This window comes from Larus michahellis, chromosome 2 (genome assembly GCF_964199755.1).
Source record: "Larus michahellis chromosome 2, bLarMic1.1, whole genome shotgun sequence".
Taxonomy (NCBI): Eukaryota; Metazoa; Chordata; class Aves; order Charadriiformes; family Laridae; genus Larus; species Larus michahellis.
This window is the reverse complement of record NC_133897.1, coordinates 43,979,945-44,007,749: the sequence shown is the minus strand read 5'-3', so window position 1 is coordinate 44,007,749 and position 27,805 is coordinate 43,979,945. Positions and strand designations below refer to the sequence as shown.

Sequence of the window (27,805 nt, the reverse complement as noted above, 5' to 3'; positions counted from 1 at the left end):
GGCCGCGGAGCGGAGGGGAGCGCGCGCCGCGAAGTGAGTGGGACGCGGGGGGGGCAACGGCAACCGCTCCCTGAGGGGACCGAGGGGCCGGCGGGAGGGAGGGAGGCAGGGAGGGAAGCACCGTGGGCCTCCGCTGCGGGGGAGGCCAGCCCGACAGCGGCCTCTGGGGAGGGCTCGAACCCGCCCCTCCCCGCCGTGGCAGACGCCGAGGGCTGGCGTGGGGAGGGGGACGGAGGAGGCAACAAAATTGGGCCGCTGTCCTCTCAGCGTGGTGTGGTTTTGTCACGCAGTTGCCGGGTGATCGCGTGCTTCAGCCATGGTATAATTAAGTCACGGAGGGATAAAGGTTTCGAGCTTGATGTTGAGGAAGTCCAAACGTAATGCTGGCATTTAGGAATGTACGTAGACGTGCAGCTTGGCATAAAACACTTGGAGGGGGGGGAGGGGGTGGAAATCAAGCGTGGAGCCAGGCCAGCTTAGTCATGAATTAGATGTGAAAACTCCAGGGAATCTCTGTGCTTCTAAATGAAGCCCTGTTTGTGCGGTACGCTGCCTGCCAGCTCGAGAGGCCATCTCAGTCCTGAATCTTGCCTAACAAACTAGGAGTAATGCCTCTAAAATAAGGGTTACTCTGCCCCCATCCCTCCCCCAAGCCTCCTAACGTCTTCCCCAGCCCCGCACCTTTACCAGCTCTGAGCCTTCAGAACGCTTCAAGCAATCTTTTGTGATTCACAGGAGCTCCAAGCCATAGCAGCACAGTTTCCTAAAAAGGTCTGCCTGGTAGCAAGGACAGAGGATGAATTTCACACAGCTACGTATTGTCCTTGCATTGATTATGTGCTTTAGGTAATCCTGCTCTAGCAGGGGAGTTGGACTAGATGAGCTCTAGAGGTCCCTTCCAACTCTGAAGATTCCGTGATACAGAGCTGCTCGCTAGACCTCAGAAATCCTCTTTTTTCCTGCATCTGTGAACCGCAAATTAACAGCATAGATTTAGGCTGTATCTACAGATAAAAGTTATGATCTGGAAAGTAGCCCAGAGACTCGCATTGCGTGGGTCCATGAATCTGAGAATAGGCCTGGCCATGTATGGCTCTACTGGAACTGGAGTGGTGCAGAGGGAAAACAAACAAAAAAACCCCCAAGCCAGCAGTGGCTTGAATATTTCAATTTGTTGGAAAAACAGGAACGTAATATTGGATCCTAGTTAATCTTCAGAGAACCTTCATAGAAATTATTAAAAAAATAAAATTTGAGGTAACTATACGCATGTGGAAGTTTTCATGTATAGCGAACATGCAGATTTCCATATTGATTCAGTCAGTAAGATGTGTAAGAAATATTCTTCAAATGTTGCCTCTATGGGTTCATCAGTGTAGAATTTCCTAGGCATGGGCTGTCACTGGTGGCCACCCATCCTGATTGCCATGCTTTCCGAGAGCAAGAGTGGAAGCGGTCCAGAGTTCCCTTTGGTTTCATCAGACTGGGGGAGGAGAAGTACCTTTTGGGAACTTTTTGTCATCTTTTATGCTTCCTTTGCTGTTTCTATTTTGACAATAATATATTGATAATTGCTCTTTTAAGGAGTGAATTTTCATTTGACCTCACACCCAGCTTATGGTATTAGATACATTCCTATCTAGCAACAGCATCAAAAGTCTTACTAAAGCCAAGATATAATGTATCTACTGCTTCTTTATCCAGCTTAAGCCAGTTAACCTTCTATGTATAATTAGACAGTAGAACTTGGCCACTGGAGTGATTAAGAAAGGAGTTCAAGGGTAGGTAGAGCAACTAGTTGGCTTGCAAACTATCTAGTAGTTATTGCTAACAAAGATTATAAAGAATGTAAGATACCTTTTTGTTTAAGAGAGTTTCTAACTATTACACAGTAGTTTGTGGTGGTAGATTTATCCTCCAACGTGTCTTTGTGTTTTTGTTGATTTGGTGGTTTGTTTTCACCTTCTGAAGGTTTATGTGCTTGTGTCATCTGAGACAGATACTGGACTGGGCCACAGATCAAGCCTGGGGTAGTAATTCCTTTGTCTCCCATCTCTCGTCATGTCAATTCTTTCATTTCTGATGGGGTTCTTGAAGCATTTCTTGTCCTATCCTGCATGCCAGTGCTATCAGAATGCATCTCTCTTCCTATGTAATTGAATTAACATAAGTAATTAAATGTAATTATCCCCAGGTAAAATGAATTAGTTAATATTGCTCTCATTTCATTGTTTTAAATGGAATTGAATAAGACTCTATGCTCTAAAGACATTTTCTTTTAATGTGTTTCTGTTTTTTTAAGCAGTTGTCTGATCTCAATCTTTTTCTGGCACAACCTCAGTGAAATGCAAGTGTTGTTTGGTTTGTTTCTTATACATTACTTATGGGGCTGGCTTAATAGCTAGGGGATGGTTATGAGGATAGTTAATAGCCTGGCTCCATGGAAATTTCTGCTGGCAGGAGTAAAGAAGACACACAGGGCTGGGAACTTATTCAGTGATTTCAAGAAAGTCAAATAACTGTGAGAATAGGTAAGGAAGTATTTCATGCCTGTTTTCTCTCAGGTTTACGTCTGATACAAGGAAAAAAGGGGTTGTTTCCTTTTGTCTGCCCCTCACTCAGTGTGTGGTGCTAATACACCTTCCTGATTTAATGACTGGCTACTGATGGAAGGGTTTTCTGCTCTTCTTCCATTTACAGCTGTGCGTTCTTGCCCCCTGCCTTGTCAGCAGAGGTACTCATCAGCAAGCTGCATTGGTAGAAAACTAATTTTACAAAGAGAAGCATATGGCTTGCTTTCTGTTTAGCTCTCTAAATTGGCTCAGGTTTGCGCCAAAAAAGCTGAAGATGCAGAGGTGAGTGTCTGAGGTTGGGAAGGGAAAGGAAAGGGACTGCCATTTTAACCAGCAGCTACCTGTTGATTAATTGGTTTATCTATCTCTCTTGTAAGGCTGAAGGGCATAACGCTTTAAGCTGCATGGATAAATACTTCTTTCTGCTTATTGTCCCTGTCCTTGTACAGCAGAAGTACTTGGGGACAAGCTATAAGGTAATCAGGGTTAAAGTAGGAGAGATTATTTACAACCTGAATCAGGTTTCCCAGTCCAGTGAGCTGTGCACCTGTGGTGTTGCTGTGCTGGCAGACCAAAGAGGTTGTGCAGGGTCAGTCTGTGTCCAGGGCTGGCCTCTTTTTGTTGAAGTGCTTTACTGACTCGTGCTGGCTTAGTGGCCTCTAGGAAACAGAGAGGTAAGCTCAGGAGGAGTCCTCAGAGCCGGGTGAGGGCTGCATCCCTGGTTGAGCTGCATACCTTCATTCTCGGACAGCAGTGAAGGGAATTTGGCTTGATGTTTGTCAGGTCCCACTTTGAACAGGCACATTTGGATCTATAATGACAATGAACCATTAAAATCTTAGTTAGCTGTTGCTCTGCTTCATCTTTACTAAGGTACCACAAACAGCAAAAGCATTGGACTGGTAGCTCTAAAGCAAGGTTGGTCTACAGTTGTAAGATTTTGTAAAAAATCACAAAGACCTAACAATTTGGTATTGAGTCCTAACCATACTGGGAATCCTCCGGTTATGGTTTAGAAGTTTAACCCAAGTATTACTTTGTTAAATGGAACGCTGGAAATTTTAAGATTTAACTGTATTTGCTCATGGACAAGTTGTTTTGTGTGCGGTTTTGTTTAGTGATTCTTTAATTGGTTGAAATCTGCGCTTTGTACATACGTAGTTGTAAGCAAGTTGATAATTTGTGAGTTTCACAGTATTTCTTAGTGTGCAAATGTGAGGTTATGATTGCGTTGTGTCATGCCTTAGTAATATGTCAAATGGATCGGGGTATTGGGGAGAGGATATAAAGTACAAATATCATTAAAACAATACATGGAAGCTCTTACTCATGAGGATTGGTACGTGCTTAGCAATGTGCTTGGCTTCTCTTAGTTTTTACTGCTTTTGAAGCAAAGGAAATAAATGAACTGAATGAACTTCATTTGGTTTAATCTGAATTCAGGCATTTTGTCTGATGACTGGTAGAACAGATCCTGTTTATATTCGTTCCCTGGCGGTAACTGGTACAACGGAAGTGTTCTGAAGTGTTTTTTAATAACCCTGTGGAGTGGATGTGTGGAGGAGAAAGGAGGAATTTCCTGGAGATCCAGATCAATCATCCTCTGGGGGTGGGGGGGCAGAGTGGTGGTAGGATAAAGGCTTGTTTAAAAGAATAGAAATGGATGAGCTGGGCTTTCAGACCACTCTAGAGTGACCTGAAATACAGTGCACTAGTTCATACTGTCAACAGTTTCATTTTGTGTAGCTGTATGTCTGATGCGAGAATGCATAACTGGGAAATAACTCTTATTTTCAGCTGAGAAGCAGCAGCTTCTGGTAGCTTACGATGCTTTTATTTCCTGCCAGGTTTTCTTCTTCTTTGCCTTTAGAGAAAGAGGAATAAAAATCAATAGCAGAGGAATTCTACGCTGCACAAAGAGAAAAGGAGGCTATCATATTTCATATGGAAAATCCTATTAAAGAGACACCAAAGGGAACATCCAACGGACCATGTTTAGTGAATAGTCAAATGGCTAGAAAGGAACAGACAGGGGTATTATATCCTCTTTTTTTTTAAAATTGGAAGTGCTCTACCAGTATGCTGCAGCTGTATGCAGTTCTTAGGCTTATTCTTCAGCCCCAGCCTCCTCCTGACCATCCTTCTTTCACTCAGAGCAGGATCCACATCATATAATAGCTGTCGTGGCAGCAAGAGATTCCTCTTGACTATCCCCTTTCTATGTTTTTCTGTCTCTTTCTAGGGCTTTGTAAGATTTTTCAGTGAACAAATGTTGCATACGATGCAAGCAACAAGCTGTGGGCTCTTGTGGGAAGTGAGACCTACAGACTGAACGTTGTCTGCAGTGGATCTAATATGCGGTAATGGCCCTGATGAGGCCAGGCCATACAGCTGTGCTCACCTGTGGAAATAAGCTGTGGGTCCCACTGCAAGAGAAGCTGGGCACTATAAGTATAAGGCATTCACCTGAAATTCAGAATCAAACTACTGAAAATGTCTGTGGTTCTTTGGCAGACTGCATGTTGTATGCATCGCACTGTATTTGTCAGATAGATACCTGCTTTTTCTACCCTTCACCTGTCTTGTTTGTTTAGGTGATAAAACCATTATATTCTCTGTTGTCTGAGCAACAGCTTGTATGATACAACCTTGATGTCAGCCTGTAAGCACTGTTGTAACCTAAGTAGATAATCCATGGTGAAAAGTAATGGTAATAATATGCAAGAAAAGCAAGAATCCCAATAAAAATTAAGTGTAATAGTAGGAACCAATATTACCTACCCATGTGTTGTGAAAATAGGGTTTCTGTATGTTAGGTTAATTACTTTCTTGTTAATATCTGGAATTCTAAAGGATATCCTTATGTAATGTCTAAGGGTTCATGTTAAGAAAATGGTAGAGCTGTTTTATTTCTTAAAGTTTCATCAGTTGGTTCTGTAAGTAAACATTTGCAACTTTTGCTGCAATGATATAATTGTATCTATCTACTTATTTTTTAAGGAAATGAGTTTTTAGCCGTCTGGCAATAGTGATACACAATGCCTGATCAGGACAAAAAGTTGAAGAGCACAGAAAAAGCAACAGACAAAAAACCTCATGGGATCTCTATGAGGTATAGTATCTGACGCCTGTCTTTGAACATCAGCAGGACCCGTGTGGAATTTGCACTAGCTGCCAAAGCAGAATGCTTTAATTTGAAATGCAGTATAAACTTGACAACTGTTACTCGGGTCACAAAGTTTATTTACACCTTTGTTGATCTAAGGCATTCTGGAGAAGCTATAAATTCTTCTCTATGCAAAATGGGGACACTAGGCAACACTAGAAAACTTTCTTTTCTGTCAGTAGCATTCTTGCTTGTTGACCTTCTTTACTCTTACAAAAGTACTTTTATGTAACTATTAACATATCTATTTATGCTATTGTGTTTTATCCTAGGGATTATTCTGATCTTAAAAGACTTCAGTCTCTCTTAAATGTTCAGTCAAGCAGGCAACAGGTATTTTTCAATAACTATTAAATGTGCTGTAGAATTTTATAATTATAAGTAATGGTGATTATGATTTGTGGCAGATACTTTGGCTGTTGTGTTCCATTATGATTAAACACGTTAGCAAAATCTTGTGTAGTGGATGTGTCATATTTTTTTTTAAAGTAATCTATTAATTTATTTTTTTTAATGGTTGCATATAGTCAAGTGGCCTAACAGATTTATTTTCTTCCATGCCATTCCACAATGTCATGAGAAGGTAGGCTTAGAGATGTATTACTTACAACATGATGAAGAGTGGTAAAGGACATAAAATAAAAAAATCATCATTTTAACCATAAGCAGTTTGTCTCCGGAGAATAACACTTCCGATAAAAATCTTCAGGGCATAAATCTCAATGCATGAAACTTATAGGACACAGTAAAATCTTCTTGACCTCAAGTCACTTAGTGAAGCTTGTGTTTCCCATTTGAAGCAAAGATCAACACACGATGATGGGTGCGAGTCCTTGGAATGGCAGAACAATTTCTCCCTTTCTATTCTGTAAAAAGATACAACAAAATGACTTAGGGAATTGTCCATGTGAGATAGGAGTTATGCACTCCCTTCCTGGATGGAGGCATGGAATTGCTTCTGAGCAGAAAGCTGAAACATCTGAGTTCTACAGATTCTTTCTAGAAAGAATATGAAGGCTGCGCAATTGTAGGAGTGGGACAGGTATGGAGCATAGGTAATGAATGTGTGTTGCAGATTCTGCTGAGCTTTACCATTATACATTTTAAAGGACACTGTTGTGCACAATTTATATATCTCCATGTACTAGTTTTCCAGCCTTGCTTTACATCACTTTTCTACCACATCAGTCTTGTTTTGCGTGGGGTGTGCGTATATTTTATAATGGCAGATTATAGGTCCAAACTTCAAGTCAAAACTTGAAAAAAGGTACGTTTGCTTGATAATATTCTTATAAAACTTAAAACACAACGTTTGACTCATCAGTACTATCCCTTTACTCCTTAGCTTCCAGCTATATGTTTTGAAAGTGGTCAAACCAGTGTGACAAGGGCTCCGCAAAATGTCAAAAGCAATGAACAAAAACCCCGTGGTCAATGGCAAGAACGAACAGAAGCTGCTGAACTTGAAAACTTCAGGTAAAAAAAAAAAGAAAAAAGCTAATATGATGACATTGTGTTGTATCTCTGCACGTTTTTATGTATCTTAAAGCTTCTTGAAGTGTTGAAGGCATTTGTATTTGTACTTATGTCTTTTACTTGTACTTTCATGTTAACCTGTTACCCAAGATATGAATTATATATTTTTAACTTTCTAAACCTAACTGTGAATGTTCCTGCCTTTGTAAGTTTCAGACACATGCTCCCACTCGGCAGAGTGTACTATTCAGACTTAATATTGTCAGTTTAAATAAAATAATGGTTTCTTTATTTGGAAAGCCTATATTGTACCATTATAATAGTCCCAAATTATGCATGAGACAGACTGTTCTTCCATGCTGTTAATGTCTGGAAATCTGAAGTTGTGTTATTCTATTGTAACTGCTGATATGACATTTCTTAATTTTTCCTGCTAATGTTGAGTTTTGGCAACTAAAATTACGTTGTGGCAAGATAATCAGCAATTCAACATTTTTCTTTTTTTTTTTTTTTCCCTTAGTGTGACCTACAAGAATGAGAGAAGTTTTAGCAAACATCCCAAACATAAGCTGTTTCAAGAGATCTTTACAGCTTTAGTTAAGAACAGACTTAGCTGCAGGTCAGTATATTGAACACATTCATATCCAAGGAGGGTCACGCTTTCTTGCCTTAAGCAAATAACCAAGATGCATGGATGTTTCCTCATTTGAATGAGGAAGAATTACAACACCTTAAAAAAATGGGGAGGAATAGAAAAAGATATTTTCTGGAAAAAAAAGGATGTGTTTTTCAGGATTTCTGTTACTATACACAACTACAGTGTGTTGTGTTTTCCCTTTTTAAAGCCCAAGTAAGGTCATGTAAGTAATTTGTAAATCTGGTACCTCTTTTTTTGCAAGTGAACTTTATCGTCTCAGTACCCACCAATGGGATGTCTGTGGCTTGGCTTCTTTTGCTAAAATTCTAAGAATAACTTGCGTTGTGTCTTCCCAAATTCTATTTATACATTGTGCCATACCTAGCTCATATTTTGTTTTTTGTTTTCTTTGGTATTTGTTGTTGATGATGATATAGCAAATGCAGCCTTGTATTATAAATGAAAGCACCCAGGTAAGGCTAATGAAACAAACGTATATTCGTAGGTATGTAAAACCCATTTAGTTGGCCTTTATAAATATTTTACTATGGCTGTGATGGTGTCCTCTCTTTGGAACTACTTCCATTGCATTGTGTCAGAGCGTTAGAAACTGTCACCCTCACCAACATTACATACTTTTGCTGGCATAACTGTGTTGGTTGGGGTGCAAGAAAAAAATCACACCCACTTACTGGCATCAGTGTGTTGGCAGAAATCCCGGTTGGAGGTAGTTCTCTTAACAAGAAAGCTGCGATCAGCTTTGCTCAAGTAGTTTGGATAAGGAGTAAAACTAAGCAGGTTGAAAAAAACCTGCTGGCATATGCTGGATATACACTAGGGTATCTAGTAACGTGTATTGTAAATGTCTATAGTAGAAGAGGCTCTCAAATGTTAACCAGGGTCAGAGAATTACTGTCCCTGCTTGGAAATGTGACTCATGCCTTGCTCCATTAAAGAAACTAACTTCTGTCAAGAGTCAAAGCTTTTTGAAAGAGTAACTTTGTAGAACCACTGTGGTAATGATCTTCAGGCCGCTTTAAAATCTGATCTACAAATTTTGCCTACCAGTATATGGTTGCCGTTTTCTTTCCATGAAAGTTTCGTGCAGTTCTGAAGTGGCCAATTATGGAAGCATAATGAAAAATAGTATTACTTTGAGCAGAATATTGGCATAGAAGGGCTGAGATTTTGTTAGTATCTATTTGTAAAACATTTATTTTTATCAAACTATTTTTAGCCATTGGCGTCTTTCCCAATTGCAAATGATAAAAAGGGAAGAGAACTGCCACGTCTCATAGACTTCTTCCGTTCCTTGGAAACTTGCCCAGTTGTTACAGATTCTGTTCTCTCAGTTAAAATAACAACAAAAAAACGCACCACAAAGAGTCCAATTTTAGGTTTATTTTAAATAGGAAACCTTCAACAGACAATGGAAATAGTGATTCCATTACTGGTATTTTATGCAGGATTACTGTCCCTGGATGCTTTGTGCATATCTGAGGTGTTTTCTGACAAGTCTTGTGCTGGGGAATTGTATGGAGAAATATAAAAGAGGAAGTTCTATTTGGAAGTATAATCCTATATCAAGAAGATTTAAACTAAATGACAAATTATTCCAAGGACTAGTGGTATTAGAGTTTTAAAGCCAAGGATAGATTATGATCATTCAAAAACTATTTAAAATCTAGCCATTTTTATTGCTGTAGCACCCATGTGTTTTTTTAATATTTTATGTAAGTGTATTTTGTGTACTGAAGTTTGATATGTGTTTTCTCAGTGATTTTGCCCTTTTGAGCCTCGATCCAAACACTTAAAGTGAGTTTATATCAAAGCACGATCAGTTTGTGCTTAGAGATAAGCATGTACTTTTGTGCATCGGTTTAGTGTTATAATAAGGGATGGCTGGCAACATTCATATAATGAAATAAATTTATTTAGAGCTGTTACTATGTTTGTATATAAATGGTATTCTAAGGTCTATAGTACAGTATGTTATTCAGCTGTTGTAAATCACTAATCTTCTAGTCAACTGATTCCTGAATCAGTGTTTTATCTGTTTTAACACTTTTTAAAATTGTATTTGGTTTATGTTTTGAATATTTTTTTCAGGGAGTGGGTTAATCAGGCTCCATCAATCCATTTTCTTAGAGTATTAATCTGCCTGAGATTACTAATTAGGGATCCATGCTATCAGGTCAGTATGTCAAAATACCATTTCTTGTTTAAATAAGAGAATGCATATAAGCATCATGCATATGAGTTGTGTTGGTGCATGTGTATAAAAATGTGTGTTCTTATGGATGCATGCTTATATGTATGTATTTCTATATGTCAAGATGTGATTTGCAAACACAGAAATTCCAAAAATGAATTTGCACTGTTAGTGCATAACTTCTTCGATTTCTGATACTTCTCATGTAGCATCTGTTGTTGCTAACCCTAACAAAGAACCTGTAAATCTCCGTAATGGATGGCTTGGTCATTGCTCTGAGCCCTAGACTCTGTACTTGACTTTACCGTAGATATGTATAATTCACATTATGTACTAAGTGCAGAAAACTGAAAGCTGCCTATTCTCCCTAGCAGCCCAATGCTCTGAACTACAAACAATTAGCTTTTAATTTTATTTTGGCTATTATAGTTATTATTCATAGGACTAAGCCTGAGGCATTTGTTAAGATATTTGGTTTTGTGTATTTTTTTCCTATGTATTCCAAAACTTATACTATTTTTCCAGTTTTAGAACATTTAAAATTTCACTTCTGTGTTTTTATTTATCTACGTACTATAAGTAATTCTGAACTCTGAAGGTGATAAGCATCTCCAGAATCTATTGACTTTGACCACTGGATTTAAGGTTTCTCAACATTCATAACAGTTTATATTCTAGTGTTCTCTTATTCTGGAGTTTTCTGTATTTTGACTCAATTTTTTTTTCTTTTCTTTTAGGAAATGCTCCACAGTTTGGGTGGGATTGAAAATCTAGCTCAGGTAAAATTCCTCATAGTACCTTTGTCCATTATGTTGCATGTCAGTTTATAATGATTAGAATAAAATACACTGTAAAAAGCGGTGTACATATATTCTTGGTTTATGGAAAGAAGCGAGTCTATTCCTTCTCACATGAAAAGTTGGTGTGGTTTTTTTCACTAGTGCACAAAGCAGCTCTCCTCATAATCTAGCAGCATTTAACTCAGGACTTTTAGTTAGGAGGCTTAGCAAATGCCTACTGAGGTGGGAGAAGGATTAGAAAAGTCTGCACAATTGGTTCAGTCAAAAGAAACTGTAGACTTTTGAAGGAAGATGTGTAAAGTCACCTTGAACTGTAGCAAATGACTTTTCAAAGGTAAAAGCATAGTGATAGAATGTTGAGCACGTTTAACTTTGGGGACTACAGTACTTCTGCATTACAAAACATTATTGGTAACTGACTGCTGTATTGTTATTGCTGTGTTAATACTGCTTTACTCCTGGGTTTTTAATACTTGTTCATCAGTGCCAATTTCGCAGTGGGATATGACATACCTTGAATATGTTTGAAATTGTCAGGAGTTTTCTTTCCAGGAAAAAAAAATATCTGAATTTTAAAAGCAAATGTCTCTTTCTAGAATGCAGTCATAATTCATTAATATTTATGGAGTCACCTGTGCTTCAAAGCACCACTAGTGTGCTATGAGCCCTTTGGTCAGACAGTCACCGGTTTGAAATATCCCTAAAGTGCAGGAGTTAAAGGTCGTTAGTTTCTAATGGATATGGTTCCCACAGGAACTGCTTGGTGTTTTCCAGTATCACATGTCATTAGTGCTTAGCCCTAGTTTTGAGAAGCTTGCGCAGTGCAAAGTGCAATGGCCTGCTGAGACATCGGCAACATCTGGACATGGAGTCCTCTGCAGCAGGAATCCAAATCATATAATTGATAATCATTTTTACTATGCATGTGTTGCTCACATAGAGAATTAAGAAAGTCATGACATGTAATTTTTATGATTTCTGAACTTCTGGGGAACTTGATCTTTTGTGTCCTTTTTGGCGAGATAAAATTGTTAATTGGGTTTCCAGCACTCTGAAACGCAGTTTGAAAAAAGTTTTAGCCGAGACTTTCAAAAATCCCTCAGAAATTTGAAAAGTGGCAGTAATTTCAAATCTTCCTGCCAAATCACAAGTCTGAAGTCCTCTGTTAGACTATTTTATACAGCATTAAAAACATTTTTGGGGGAAGTTTCAGATAAAAAACCTGTTCTCATTTTAAAGTGTTTTGGGTTGTTTTAGGAGTAAACACTAATAAAATTATTATTACCAGTATTACTTTGCATAGTAGTGTACTCCTCGTGTGCTTGCTTTCTTGTGTGCTACTGCTGTAGTTCTAGCCTCTCTGCACCATCTGCTTGAAACTGCTGTAGTTTCCTGATACTGTGTTCTGCAAATTTCAAAATGCCACCATATGTAAGACCAATATATAAGTGATAATGAGAATCATATCATGATTATGTGTACTAACAAACATTACATCCTTGTGATAATCCTTATTTCCTGGAAAAATATGTTTGAGCAGGTAATTATTAGGGTTATTTCTGACCGTATTTCCACCATTTCCGACCAGTCGGCTATGTCCAAAAAAAACCCCCAAACCCCCCACAAAATTCGTCCCCCTGCAGTTGTATAGGTTTTTTAGAGTCTGAGCCTGTTAGCTGTGTGGACTGAAGATCCATCTGGCTGTTCCAAACAGTGGCCAATAGTAGATGCTGAGGGAAAAGTTTGAGTGCAGAAATATGAAGTGATAATTCCCCAGAAAGCTCTTATCAATCTCTAGCAGCTTGCAAAGAAGGGAATTTTGGCCCTAAAAGTAGGGTCGTTGTATTTGATAGTCTTCAGTAGATTTTACTCTTGTAGCATTTTACACTTGCTTTTTGAATTCTTTTACTTCCAAGATTTCTTCTGTTCCCTGACAAGTTTTACACCAAAAGTATGCAGGATGTTGCAGATTTACTTTTTTCGTGAAACAGATGCACCACCTACAGGCTGTTTCTGTGCATAACACTCTAGGTTTATGAATTCTTAACACTATTTTTAATGGTATCTTTTATTTCTTCTCCCCCGCCAACTTGTAGTATATGGAAACAGTAGCAAGTGGCTATCTTGATTACGGAGAAGAGCAGCACAATGTAGACAAGTTGGTCAACATGACATGTAAGTGTTATAGGTAATAACATAAATTAAAAGGGCGCTTCCAAGTTCTTGTGTGAGGCTTAAAATGTTTTAAACACTTGAGATGGTCATCCAGTAAGATATTACCAGATTTATTGTAGGCATAACCACACAAATAAAAACTGAAATTGCTGTGGAGAAGCACATCTTGGTTTTGTACTTAAGTAATACTTCATTAGGAAATTAATACCTCTTTATACGTTGAAATAACAGAGTAAAATGAGATAGTCATGGTTCAAAGAACTTATTCAATGTTTTGCTTTATTATCTGATTAGTAAAATGAAAAATATTAAGTGGTAAAGCTTCAGTTTATGTGACTTCCTTTGTTCCATAGACATTTTCCAAAAGCTTGCTGCTGTTAAAGATCAAAGAGAATGGGTTATAGCAAGTGGAGCACATAAAGTAAGTGCTTTATAAAACTGCTAATTATAACCAATTAGCTACTTAACTGAATGTCTTATGCTTTTCAGCTTTGATCTAGGTGGGAGTAAATTCCTTACCTTGTCAAGCTTGTAAAGTAAGATAATCTCAGTTCTGTGTTTTACAGATGCATTAGTAGTATCATAAAAGTTATTTCTTGTATGTAAGTTAATTGCTGATGCATGGTTATTGGTTGTTTGAGATAAATAGGTCTTAAATGTTTGAACTAAACTTGTTCATATAAAAATTAGTACTCATGTTTACACTGTCCTGAGCTACATGTTACTATGATATAAATTGTCTTATATATATATATTTTTTAGTATAGATATATTTTTAATTGATATTTTTTGTATAAATTTGTGCTATGATTTTTCACTTATAAAGTATTCTGTATCTAAATGGAACAGTAACAACCTAGACATCCCTTGCTGTACATTGCTGCCAGTCTAAGGATCTATACTTAACAACTGCTCATTTGTGGCCAAACTGAGGAACAGTAGAGATGAAGATCACCGTAACTAGAGCTTCGTGATTCTATTATGCTGCAGTAAAAGATTGGCAATTGTGATCAGATAGTACTGGACAACACATGTTTAGAGAATCTAGACAAATACAAAATTTACTTTGATATGAATCATTAACAGCCTCTATGCAGGGCCTTAAATTACATATGGCATTGTTTAAATATAAGCTGAAAATTAACTTTTTGCTTCAGGAGGCTTTGATTTAGAGTTCTGAAGTGTTTTACACAGGAACAGATTTTTACAATGATATATTAATTTGGACAGATGCTTTAGCAGTCAAGAGAGATGCTAGTTGCAGTTTGAGAAGATACTTCCTTGCTTGTCCTAAATCTGGGTGTATTCTAAGACTTTAAGTGTATACTTAAGTGTATTTAAAGTGTACTTTAAATGTGCCTAAGACTTTTAGCGTATTGTGTAAGGATTTGGTATCTTAATTTTGACCTTTCAATAAATAAACCTATATGTGTTTATGTTGTAAAAGAACAGAGTATAATTTATATTTGTTTCATGTTTCATTTTCCAGACCTTAGTAAATTTATTATCTGCCAGAGACAGCAATGTGCTTTTGGGTGCCCTCCTTGCTCTGACTAGCTTAGCAGAAAGGTAGGTTCAACTTTATGTGCTGTAGTTCAGAATAAGCATTTTAATGTTATCTCTTGACACAATCTTAAACAGCTGTTTATGAGGAAGACTTCTTTGTTTCAAAATGAGGCCTTGTTCTGTGGAGATCTGTGAAGTGTGCTTAATTTTATTTGAAGCAATAGAAATTAAAAAGAAACTTTGTTCCTTGCAACAGACATCTTGCTCATGTGGAGAACTTTGCAAGACTGGAGTCAAAGAATCTCTCTTTGCAATCTCTGTGCAGGATTCTGTAATTCTTACTAACTTCCTGCATATGAAAATCCTTTGTGCTGAGCTTAATATAACAGTGCCTCACAATAACCAGCAAGGATATTGTTCAGTGTAGTAAGTAACGAATGCATACACTCAAATAAATGTCTATGTATCCTGTCTTCACTAATGACCATTTTAAATAAAGATAAGATTTTTTTTTTCCTGGTACGGAGAGAAAAAAAAAGAAAAGGAAGATACAGCATCTTTCAACCTTAGTAGTTTCATAGAAGAAAAGCTGCTGCTTCTACATTATTGTTCTGTGACTTCCAGACTTGTATAAGAATTTTATCTTTTAAATAAAAAATTATAAGAAAAATTACAAAACTGAAGAGAATAGATACAATTCCTTGAGATCAGTAGAGTTTATTTACTAAGATTTCTCTAGATTTTCTCTTTTCCCATATTTCTTTCATTCTATTTCAGTTTATTTTTTTTAAATATCAGTATTATTTTAAATGTTATACATACATTTTCAACTTCCATTTAACATTCTTCACAGAATTAAATGTGTTACATTTGGACTGGGCAAGGAAGTGTTTGGAGTATATTACAAATATTCATGGAAATTGTATTTGAATCTAAAAATGTACCTTATTTGCTTAATTTCTAGTATGAAACAAATGACATACATTTGTGTCTTTTGTGATATTTACTTTTTTTGTGCTGGAAAATTTGGCAATTGTTGCAGTGTCACTCTTGACCCAGCATATTTTTGTGTCTAAATATTTGTGTGCACAATATGATATTACTTAAGATTTGAGAAAAAAAAAAATGGTCAAATGTATAAGGAGGGAGGCTAAAGAGCAATGTGTTTTTTCATATAATTTAATTTGATTACAAATACCAGAAATAATCAATTTGTAGTCCAGAATGTAGGGAGAAGATAAGTGAGCTCACCATTGTTGAGAACTTGCTGGTGATATTACATGAATACGATTTGCTTTCTAAAAGGTGAGACTTCGCTTGTAGATTAATTGTGTTAAAATATATTTTGACTTTTTCATTTAGGGACATGTTTATTTAGAGGAATTAGATAATGTGCTACTTTAATATACTCAAGGTAAAGTTCTGATACCTATGTATTTTAAGGCTGATATTGATATAGCAAAATCTTTTCTAGTAGTTTTGTTATAAGCTGTCTCCTCTCTCTCCACTGATGGCCTACAGTGAGGTGCAAATAAATTGCAATGCTACCGTAAAGTGATAGTAATTGCTTTTCTTGGTGCATCTCCTCTTTGCTTCTGGCAGACCTGAGTGGTTAGATGGAAAGCATGCTGAACAGTTCCTGCCATGCCCAATAGAAACTACTAAAAAATTGCAAGAAATACAGCTGTTGTAGTTTATGCCAGAGGCTGGGTCAGACCCTATATCCCTTCAATCAGAACATCATAAAGGTTCCTTCAGTCTTTTAAATGCCCTTTCATCTCAGATAAGCCTTCTAGTTGAGCATAGTATATCTGCATTTCAGTAAGAAACCAAGAGACTCTCAAATTTGATGTTATATCACTTATCCTACTGCATTAATATTCTGAAGAGATTTTTTAAATTTCATGCTTAATTATTTCACACATGTAGATTATCTTCCATATGACTAAAGATAAAGAAATACCAGAATATTTTATTTAGCTTTTGTGTTTGAAATTGTTTAGATTGCATGTAAACCAAAAGTTTGTTATAAAAAATAGAATTTGAATCTAGGCGGGAAGCTCATGAAGTTCAGTGCTAGTTAAGAATAATTTTAAATTCAGATATGAATCGGAATTCATATGTTTCATCAAACACATATGTACCTTTTTTGCTTCAAGTGGAAATGGAAATCCCTAACCATATTTTCTATGAAAGTCCACTTTAGTTGGAGTTAAGTTAATGAAAACCTTCTATAAACCTTTTAAATGATATATCCAATCCCTTTTGTAAACATAATATTCAAACCATACTGGAGAAGAATCATGATTATTTGCGGAGTTATTCTAATTCCGCAGATGGACTTTACAAGTTCATGCAGTCAGTGCTACTTGTAGTATTAATGCCATTAACAAGAAGGTGGTACCATGGGTGACCGCAGTCCACCTGGCCACCTCCATCCCGGCTGTGTATGCTGGTTGCCTATGCTGATGGTCAAACTCAATGTAAATACAATTTAATCCCTTGTGCAAGTTTGGACCACCTTTTTAATTTTCTTTTCTTTTTTTTTTTTTTTTTTTAAACAGTGACTTTAACCAGTTTACAGTGACTTCAAGCATTTTTCTTTAATTTATTTTTTTATAGGAGGTCTCAGTTCTTTCTTAAACATTTGCTGTGTGTTTTCTCCCTTTGCTAACTGACAATATAAAGTAGTGATGGAGTTATTAAACTTTCTTGCTGATTACTTTTAGGCTCACAGCAGAGTTGCTACGTCTCCTCTGTGCAGAGTCACAAATCAAAGAGCAAGTAAAAATGCATGAAGGAGTTCCAGTCTTGCTCAGTTTACTCCATTCTGATCATATCAAACTTCTATGGAGTGTAGTTTGGATTCTAGTACAGGTTTGTGAAGACCCTGAGACTAGTGCAGAAATCCGAATTTGGGGTGGAATCAAGCAGCTCCTTCATATATTACAGGGGTAGGTTTTCAGTCCTCAGCATGGTGGTGATTATATGAAACTGTTTCATTTTTTAAGATATATTTGACCAAGCCCTGTTTTATCAAATAGCATCTTTGTTTTGTTCAGCTGTATGTGATGTCTGCAGAAATTAAAAGGCTATTTAGAATATAATGAATAAGCAGTATTTTTTCAGCATATTTCATTGTTATCTTAAGGGTTTTTTTTAATATTTTCAGTATATAAACTAAATAATGAATAGATTATAAATACGTCATTGCTGTCTACTTAGTTTCCCTATTAATCAAACACCTAGAGCTAGAATTGTGAATATAGTTGACAAACATAGTAGAGGAATGTTTAAAGGCTTGTTTGCTTTTTCAAAGTGTATTGAAAAACATATAAATTTTCAGCATAGCAGAAATGATTAAAAAAGATATGTTAAGCTGTTTTTTTACACTGGAAATTGGTATTCTTTTTTCAGGGAAAGAAATCTTGTTTCTGATCGCTCTTCAGTTGGAAGTTTATCTAGTGCAAATGCAGCCGGGAGAATCCAACATCTTCACTTGTCAGATGATTTGAGTTCTGATGAGATGCAAGAAAATACTTTCTCACTTCAAGCAGGTAGGTTTATAAAGCCTAATCCTCTGTTATGTGTTTACTTACACTTGCACAAAGGGATTTGAAATATTTCAAAACTGAAATTGTAAACTTTTATACCTGCTTTAGGGAGTGGGAGCACCAAGTCAGCTGTATTTATTTCTAAATGTGCAATACCAGCAAGTATTTTCAAAAAGCACTCTTTTTTAGAAAGAAGCAAAGGATAAAGTATTAAGTACATGGGAATCATATATATTTCTTCCATCTGTAAAAACATCTCAAACATATATATATATATTTTTTTTTTCTTTTGCTTTTAGACTGAGATTATTTTTATTTGATCGTATTCTCCTTCTATTCAAATTTAATACGGTAGATCAATCAGAAATTGATTATGATGGAACTCTTTCAAAGTGGTATTTTAAAGACTACCAGTCAGGTGAGGATTCCTCAGTAGCTATGGAGAGAATCCCTTTTAGATGAGATTTCTCAATAGCATGTCAACTATCCATTCTGAAATGCCTTCTGGAGGATCATATCTTTTTCCAGTGACCATAGAAGGACAATGCAAAATATCCTTACTAGGATTACATGAGCCTTTGCAGTATCTTCCTGAAAGCTGTCACATAATATGTAAGTGTTTTTGAATACTTTATCATGAATGTTACCTCTGAAGAGCTGGTAATGTGAAATAAATTGCAATACCAAAAGTATTGCCAGTGTGGAGCATATTTCTGGGTTGCTTCTGCCTTCCTTAAGGACTCCTAAGAAGGAGTAAGCACTGAACTTACAGGCATCTTTTTCAGTCCTGAGTACTTGTTTATATTTTTAGCCTTCTGTATTGGGTGTGGGTGGCAAGGTTTTGTTAGCAGAGGGCCTGCAGGGGTGGCCTCTGTGGGAAGAGGTATGGGGTTGTCCTGTGCTGGACACAGCTGGTTCCAGCTGGCTTCACAACAGACCCACTGCTTGCCAAAGTGAAGCCCATCAGTGAAGCTGGTGGTGCACCTCTGAAAACATGGAATCATAGAATCTTCATGGTTGGAAAGGACCTTTGAGACCATCTAGTTCAACCATACACACACCAAAAAACCCCCCAAAACCCACAAACAAACAACCTACAATCTCTGCCACTAAAGCATGCCCTGAAGTGACAAATCTAGACGTTTCTTAAATACCTCTAGGGATGGTGACTCAACCACCTCCCTGGGCAGGCTGTTCCAGTGCCTGACCACTCTTTCAGTAAAGTAATTCTTCCTAATATCTAACCTAAACCTCCCCTGCCGCAACTTCAGACCATTTCCTCTGTCCTGTCATTATTCACTTGGGAGAAGAGGCCAACACCCACCTCTCTCCAACCTCCTTTCAGGCAGTTGTAGAGGGCAATGAGGTCTCCCCTCAGCCTCCTCTTCTCCAAGCTAAACATGCCCAGCTCCCTCGGCCTCTCCTCATATGACCTGTTCTCCAGACCCCTCACCAGCCTGGTAGCTCTCCTCTGGACACGCTCCAGCATCTCAATGTCCCTCTTGTACAGAGGGGCCCAGAACTGAGCACAGCACTCGAGGTGAGGCCTCACCAGTGCTGAGTACAGAGGCACCATCACTTCCCTGCTCCTGCTGGCCACGCTGTTCCTGATACAAGCCAGAATGCTGTTGGCCTTCTTGGCCACCTGGGCACACTGCTGGCTCATGTTAAGCTGCCCGTCCACCAGCACCCCCGGGTCCTTTTCTGCTGGGCAGCTTTCCATCCTTAAGAAAGGTCAAAAATGCTGGGTTGGCAGAGGAGGAGAAGGAAAAAAAAAAAAGGGGTGGGGTGTGAGAAACAGCAGTGCAAACACCAAGGTCAGAGAAGAAGGAGGGGGAGGAGGTGCTTTATGCACCAGAGCAGAGATTCCCCTGCAGCCCATGGGAGAGACCTTGCTGGAGCGGGTATTCACACTGCAGCATGTGGAGAGGACCCACGCTGCAGCAGGGGAAAATTGTGAGGAGAAAGAAGCAGCAGAGTGGAACTGTTATGTACTGACTGTAACCCCCATCCACCACCCCCTAGTGCTGCCGGGGGAGAGGGTAGAGGAGTCGGGAGTGAAGGAGTGAAGATGAGTCTGGGGGAGGAAAAAAAGAATGGTGTGGAGGGAAGGTGTTGTTTTAATTTTTTGTCTTTGTCGTTTTGCTATCAAAATCTACTTAAATTGGCAATAAATTAAATTATTTTCCCCCCATGTCGAGTCTGTTTTGTCTGTGATGGTAACTGCTAAGCGACCTCCCTGTCTTTATCTCGACCTATGAGCCTTTCCATCCTATTTCCTCCCTCTGTCCTGTTAAGGAGGGGGGAGTGAATGGGCAGCTGGATGGGCATTTGTTCCTTAGCTAAGGTTAACCCACCACGCTATCTGAGTATCTTTATGAATCTTGCCCTAAATGTTACATCTGAATTTTTATTTTAGCTTGTTGTGCTGCAATTACTGAACTGGTGCTCAATGAGACCAACGCTTACCAGGTAGTACAGGTAGGAAGACTTTATTCAATCAAGTAAGAAATTATAGTTTATAATTTGACTTAATTGTTCTTACTTGTCACCATCATTTAATTAACAAACAAAATGCATTTGAAAGGGATTGGAACTTCAGTATCTCTGTTTCTTTATACATTTACACACAGAGACACATACACAAAGGTAACAACATACGTATCTAGTCGTCTGGGAGAATAAACCGTTTTATTCAGACAGGGTTCATTTTGGTTGGAATCTCTTGCCATGCTTTTGCCATATTCAAAATAGGATACTAAATAAGAGTAATCATGGAATTAACTGAGAAATACAAATTCTGAATTTCATGAAGTCTTTTAAAGCAAACTCAGTGCGGCTTAATATTGGTGTGTTGTTGTTTCACAAATAGTTTCTCTTTCCTCAGAGTTTGGTATTTATGAGATAACCTCCTGGTACTCCATCCCCAGGGCTGTGTTTCTAAACTGCATTTTAAAAAGTAGTATTTAAATCAGATAGTATCTATGGTTCTGAAAACGGTTCTTAAAATCTCTGGTATGTATTCCAGACATAGTCAAAGACACAAATATTTCTATGCAAGGAGTGCTATTAATATTGACCTTTCTCTGTTTCCAGGCAAATGGAATATATACAATAGCAAAGCTGATTTTACCAAAGAAAGAAAGGAATGCAGAAAAAGCTAACTTATTACAGGTAACTAACTCCCTTTCTTATCATTCTTATCATCACTTATTTTAAAGTGCAGTAAAAAAATCTTACTTAAAGGTGGGGAAAAAACCCCACCAAAACAAAACCAGGAATAACAAATGGCCCGGGAACTAAAAGTTAAATAGTGACTCAGTTTCCAGTATTCTATTCTGATCTACTTTGTTTCTGGCACCTCATATAGTGTAAAGAAAAGTGAATATTTTTCTTGTGATAATCTTTCCTCCACTTTTTCAGACTGCCCAGCATCAGATCTTCTTTTTAGTGCAGTGGTCTTCATTGAAACTCACTGTAGATTTGGCACTGTACTAATATCTATTTCTTTCTGGAGCATCTTACTGTGGCTGTTAAATAAAATACAGGAAAACATGACATGGAGTAAATGTAGGATAAATATACAGCTAATAAGCGTAGAATGGCTCTTGGGTTTGCATGTCAATACCCCCATAAATGTATTGGTTTGAGTCAACTTAGAGTAAAAGTTATCAATAGAAATTAATTGTCTGGTAGCTTGTCTCCAGCCTCTGTGAAATGGTGTTGGTGTCTCTCTGAGCTATAGGAAAGTAGTGGTCTGGGGTTCAAGAATGAACACAACTGCTGTTGCTCCAGTTGCCCTTAGGAGGGGGCACTTAGCACAAGTGGTCCTTAGCACAAGTGAATCCTGCCTCTCACTTGGTCTTTGTTCTGGCATAGCCTTACACTAACATGGCTACACGGCTACTCAGCTATCTAATCAGGTAGACATGCCTTGATAGTGAGGGAAGGCATTTCCACAAAAAAATTTTCGTTGTAGTGTCATCTTTCTCATTGTAGTTCTTCTAGATAAAGGTTAGAGTACAGATTCAGTGCAGCATGTACCTTTCTTCTGCAACGAGGTTTTATAGTGCACTTTAGTTAAATCAGTTTAAGGGTGAGATAAATAAAAATATTCCTAGAGTGTGTATGACGCTAACATGGAGTCTAATAAACTGGAGCATATGCTCAGTTCCTTCATACAACTGTAAGGAGCTTAATTTATGCCCACTGAGTTTTTCAGATTCCAGCAGAATGTGATAGAAAACAACTCAAAACTGACACTAAGCAACTGTAGTTTGGTTAAACATGAAGCCATGTGAATTAATAATGGACTTAATGATCGCATATGAAAACTACATCCGTTTCAGGCAAACAATAAAAATTAATTTTTTCTTTTATGAAACCTTGTTCAGAAATGTCACACTGCTATCTGCATGGCCATTGTATTATCATTGTTACTGCTATGCAATACAATTGCTGCTATTGGAATACCCATAGGTATTTTGAATTCCATAGGTATTTTTCTTAGAATTCTCGCAATACTGGTCTGGTTTCTCTACTGCTCCATTGTCTGTGTTTTCAACGATTAAATTTTTAGCTTCTTCCTGCCATACTACTTTGGTGATCTTACTCCATTATTTCAAGGGTGCCAGTGATCTCAGTCATTTATTCTGCATACGTACCATATATAAAAATCATCATGTCTTAACTGAAGCACATGACAAATGTTAAATATTAACCTCACAGTACTAGTGTGAGAAAGACAAATATTCTTACTATTTAAAATATCTATTTATCTCATTATTAATCTATTATCGTGTCCCTTGACTGATGGGCTTTCTACAGTAAGATCTATGGATAGTCTCTAAAATGAAAAACTTTCCAGGTAGCGACTATGGCCCAGCCAGTCTGGGTTACTTTGTACAGCAGAGTTGTGACTGTGATTCTCAGTGCAATTTTTGACATCGTTACACACCCTCCTTGTCCTGTTATGGGGGAGTTTACTTTGGACTAAAAATAAACGTTGCCAGCATTAACATACATTCCTTTTCTGTAAAATTTCAAGTATCTTTCTTCTTTCAAAAGTAGCATTTGGCCTTTATTTTCTTCATTTAATGCATTTTCTATATATTGAAAGATTTGTTTTTAACATGGAGATTAATTCTGCAGTTATCGCTAAGACACAGTTACCATTGTCTAAACAGGGATTATCACACTGGACTGTAGTAGTGTTTTAGTCACTGATGCAATAAAGTAATTCTAAATTATGTTAAAGGCATTTACTGTTTGCACTGTTTCAGATATCAGTACCTTATTTCCCCTTTGCTTACTTTATACAGTCATCTTTGTTTGGTGAGCCATATATGTGCCATATTATTGACTCTTGATAAACAGAATTAAAGACGAGTTGCATAAAAGCATACATATTAACTACCTGCCAGTGTCTGTTTTAAAAATAAACTTGCTTCAGTAGAGATCACATTGAAACTAAGGTACATAAAGACAGAAACTGAGGTACATAAAGATCTCTGTAAATACGATGAACTTAGTATTAAAAAAAAAAAAAAAGTTGGCCATTCTCTTTTTCTTGCTTTCCTTTTTTGTCCTCTGTTAGAATGTATGGTGTTCTACACTGCATTTTTTAGAAAAAATGCAAAATACTGTTTCTACTGCATCATTGCAAAACCGATGATTTCATTTACCATTTTCAGCATTGGAGAAGAGAGCAGCTTTCAAATCTTGAGGTATCTGCAAATAAAAAGAGATCATGAAGTCTTAGATGTTCCTCGCTGTGTGCTATAGCTATAGTCACCCACTTTTTACTTTTTTTTTCCTTAATGGCCCTGCCTACTTTTAAAATACAATGGAACTTAATACTATTTTTACTCTCTTCATTGTCAGGTTAATAATGTAATCTATCTAGTCGTTTAAGTACAAAGTTTACTGATGTGTAAAGTCAAGGGGAAACCTTAATGTTTATCAGTGGCTTTTCCATTTGTGTATAAATTTGTCATTAATTTAAGTATTTTTCCTGCTGTAGTGTTATGCGTTCAGAGCCCTGAGATTTCTCTTCAGTATGGAAAGAAATCGACATGTCTTTAAAAGGTATGTTAACAAAATGTTTTGTGAAACTCCTTTAGGATAGCTTTCAAAAGTCATCACTCCAATCAGAAAGACATGTTTTTAAAATGTCATTTATTTTCAACCAGAATAAATAGTAATGGGCAACTTCTGTCCCGTGCACAGCTACAGACAGCCATTCCTGCATTGCATCAGTGACAGCCTACAAGATTTAGATGCTCAGTGTGGAGACTTCTATTGTATGTGTGCCAGAGAAGCTAAGCTCTGTTAGGGGCTCCTTCCTCCCTCGTGAATCAATGTTTTAAATATGTTGAGGACAGATTTAATACTGTTGGAGATAAACCATATTTTTATCCTGAAGATTAGCAGGTGCAAGTCACAGCCCTGGATGGTAGCAAGGAACTGGGAGCAGTAAATTTTTCCTGAGCCCTCCACTCCTTCACATGGGAATGACTTTGCATCAAGCTGGTTTACTTAGGAATGTTGCTGAAAGGTTTGGATCAATAAGGAGAAAATGTCTTTCATTAATTACCCATTTTTACTAGTAAGATGACAGTTTCACCAGGTTGGCTACAAAGGCCATGTAAAATTTGACAGTTTGATTTGTGGGATTAGGATAGTAATCATACTGCCTAGGAGGTCTGCCTGTCAGTAGTGTTTCTGTATGATTTTATTCTGTATCGTAAATTACTAGAGTTCTAAATTGAACTTTTGTGTTATTATTTAGTTTTAAAAAGTGGATTTTGTACTGAAAGAGCCCCAGTTTGTAATGAATGTTCATGGTTGGTGTGAAGTTTTGAAAGTGATAAATCTAGACTATTTTGCTGTCTTTTTGTATTTTTCCAAATGCCCTACTTTGGTGTATTTCTACTTCTGCCAGGACTTCAAAAAGAAAAAAACCTTCAGTTAAGCCTGTCACTAATCAAATACTGCCTACTGCTAGCTTTTGCTTTTCTCAGCCCTTTTCATGTTTTAGACCAGACTTCTTGGCCAAAAATTCTCAGATGGCTGTCATGATTCTTTAAATGCAGACAAATGTTAATCCTATCACTTAATGCATTACAAGAAGGAATTCAGTTAAAGTGTCACCAAGCATAATATGGAGTACTATAATAAAAAAATAGAAGAATTACTGGAAACTCAGGAGGTGCATCGACTTTAAAAAGGCTTATGCTTGTTTGGAGAACTGGCGTTTATATTAATACCCAACCAATGGAGGCTGAAGTCTGACTTTTGAAAGGTCCTTTAACTCCTGTGTATGTAATGTTAGAGGGTTAATATCTGAATAGATTAGTAAAAAGTAAGTGTATTATTTAGAAGGTTCTAACTTAAGTTGTAATAATAAACATTCAAAAGTCTCTGCTGTAGACTAATAGCTACTGTGTACACTGTTTCTAAAATATATCAAAATTTAAACCCTGTAGACTTTTCCCTACTGACTTGTTTGAAGTCTTCATTGATATTGGACATTATGTGCGTGATATCAGGGCTTATGAAGAGTTGGTATCGAAGCTGAATTTATTAAAGGTAAATAAAAACCTTCATAGCTTTAAGAAGCTGTATTCATTGGACATTCTTAGCACGAGAAAGGCATTAAATATTTTATATTTATTTATTTGTCATTTAATTTATAACCAGGAGGATGAACTGAAGCAAGTTGCTGAAAGTATTGAGAGCACAAATCAGAATAAGGCACCTATAAAACATATACGCAATTATGCAATTTTAGAGCACCTTGGCAGTGGAGCTTTTGGAAGCGTATATAAGGTAAACTTCCCTTTTGGTATTAATTTACAGGTTTGGGGGGTGCTTCATGAAGAGGGTGTAATACCACTTTTAGGAACTACCATCTTTTGAATTTCAGTAGGGGAATGCAGGTGCAGAAATGATCTGGGATGGATCTGGGCTTGTTGTTAGTATTTACTGTGATTTTGTTTGTCCCCCTTTGTATTTATATGATTGACCAGTGTATCTCTTTTGTTTCCTACTTTTACTTTCTTTTAATTCCTTCCAATAAATAGCATTTCTGCCTACTGCAAAGGCTAACAAATCTGTCTAAAACCACAAAAATTCAAGCATGTTTTATCTGAAAAGCAGCACTGGCCATGGATAATGTTACTTCAAACACTGTGGCAAGTTCAGCAGTGTACTGCTGACTTGCACGGTGGGGCTCCAATACTTTTGGCTAATTGCATCATACAGAGAAAAAGCTATGATTGTAGCTTTCGTGAGACAGGTTTGGACTCTGATAACTAATCTGGTAGCCAAAATAACATCCTTTCTATCCCCATCCTATATTAATTGTACAAGGGTTTTATCTTTCTCGTAGGTTAGAAAACATAATGGACAAAATCTTCTGGCAATGAAAGAAGTCAATTTACACAGTCCAGCATTTGGAAAGGACAAAAAAGACAGAGACAGCAGTGTAAAGAACATTGTCTCTGAATTAACCATCATCAAAGAGCAGGTATGTCTCATGGACTCTAGTTTCATGTATGGGCATTCTGCTGTTAGCATTATTAACTGTGAGTTCTCATATGGAAAGCTGCCTAGTGGAAAAGGGTGTGGGGGTATTGGTCAACAGCTGGCTGAGTGTGAGCCAGCAGTGTGCCTAGGTGGCCAAGGCGGCCAACAGCATCCTGGCTTGTATCAGGAATAGTTGGCCAGCAGGACTAGGGAAGCGATCGTCCCCCTGTACTTGGCACTGGTGAGGCCACAACTCAAATACTGTGTTCAGTTTCGGGCCCCTCACTACAAGAAAGACATTGAGGTGCTGGAGTGTGTCCAGAGAAGGGTAATGAAGCTGGTGAGGGGTCTAGAGCACAAGTCTTAATGAGGAGCGGCTGAGGGAACTGGGGATGTTTAGCCTGGAGAAAAGGAGGCTGAGGGGAGACCTTACCACTCTCTACAAATACCTGAAAAGAGGCTGTAGCCAGGTGGGGGTCGGTCTCTTCTCCCAAGTAACAGGCGATAGGACAAGAGGAAATGGCCTCCAGTTGCAGCATGGGAGGTTTAGACTGGATATTAGGAAAAATTTCTTCACCGAAAGGGTTGTCAAGCATTGGAACAGGCTGCCCAGGGAAGTGGTGGAATCATCATTTAAAAGAAGTACATTTAAAAGATGGGTAGAGATGGTGCTTAGCACCATGATTTAGTGATGGGCTTGACACTGTTGTGTTTACAGTTGGACTCAATGATCTTAAGGGTCTTTTCTAACCTAGATGATGGTATGATTCTATATAATAGGTCTTCCAGCTGCTGTTACTATTTTTGTCTGATCAGTACAATATTGGCCTCTTTTATCTGAATGCTGCCAATATTGAAAACTTTCTTACTGTAGTGTTAGCAGCAGTGCAAATGCTTGTTACTAAAGATTCTTACTTTCTGTGTTGGCAATATTTGAACTTTTTCCAGGAATTCTGTAAATTAAGATTGTGACACAAAACTCATCAGTCTTTCTTCCATTTAATGAATTCTTGGGTTTAAAATGCAGTAAGAAGATAGTCTTTCTTGTAACTGAAAATTAAAAAACCAGACTGATCATTAGTGTTCTTAGGCTAAGAAAGCCAATACTTTGATGCAGGCATAATTGCCTGTCTTCAAACTTCATTTGCTCTCTTTCAATTATTAAGGGGAGTGTAGA

The 27,805-nt window shown here is 37.6% G+C and overlaps 1 protein-coding gene across 1 annotated transcript in view; it reads left to right on the top strand.

The window, feature by feature from the left end:
• The window catches only part of NEK10 (NIMA related kinase 10), a 93,918-nt gene continuing 66,113 nt past the window's right edge, over positions 1-27,805 (top strand). Inside the window, exons 1-19 of the mRNA XM_074575073.1 lie at positions 1-33; positions 5,574-5,685; positions 6,012-6,072; positions 7,085-7,215; positions 7,736-7,834; positions 9,962-10,046; positions 10,802-10,843; positions 12,961-13,039; positions 13,393-13,460; positions 14,529-14,608; positions 15,764-15,850; positions 17,275-17,499; positions 17,963-18,102; positions 20,519-20,580; positions 21,196-21,273; positions 24,122-24,186; positions 25,587-25,689; positions 25,801-25,929; positions 26,492-26,629. Of these exons, the coding sequence (XP_074431174.1) occupies positions 5,612-5,685; positions 6,012-6,072; positions 7,085-7,215; positions 7,736-7,834; positions 9,962-10,046; positions 10,802-10,843; positions 12,961-13,039; positions 13,393-13,460; positions 14,529-14,608; positions 15,764-15,850; positions 17,275-17,499; positions 17,963-18,102; positions 20,519-20,580; positions 21,196-21,273; positions 24,122-24,186; positions 25,587-25,689; positions 25,801-25,929; positions 26,492-26,629 (1,746 nt within the window). The 5' untranslated portion in view covers positions 1-33; positions 5,574-5,611. The remainder of the gene's footprint in view (positions 34-5,573; positions 5,686-6,011; positions 6,073-7,084; positions 7,216-7,735; positions 7,835-9,961; positions 10,047-10,801; positions 10,844-12,960; positions 13,040-13,392; positions 13,461-14,528; positions 14,609-15,763; positions 15,851-17,274; positions 17,500-17,962; positions 18,103-20,518; positions 20,581-21,195; positions 21,274-24,121; positions 24,187-25,586; positions 25,690-25,800; positions 25,930-26,491; positions 26,630-27,805) is intronic.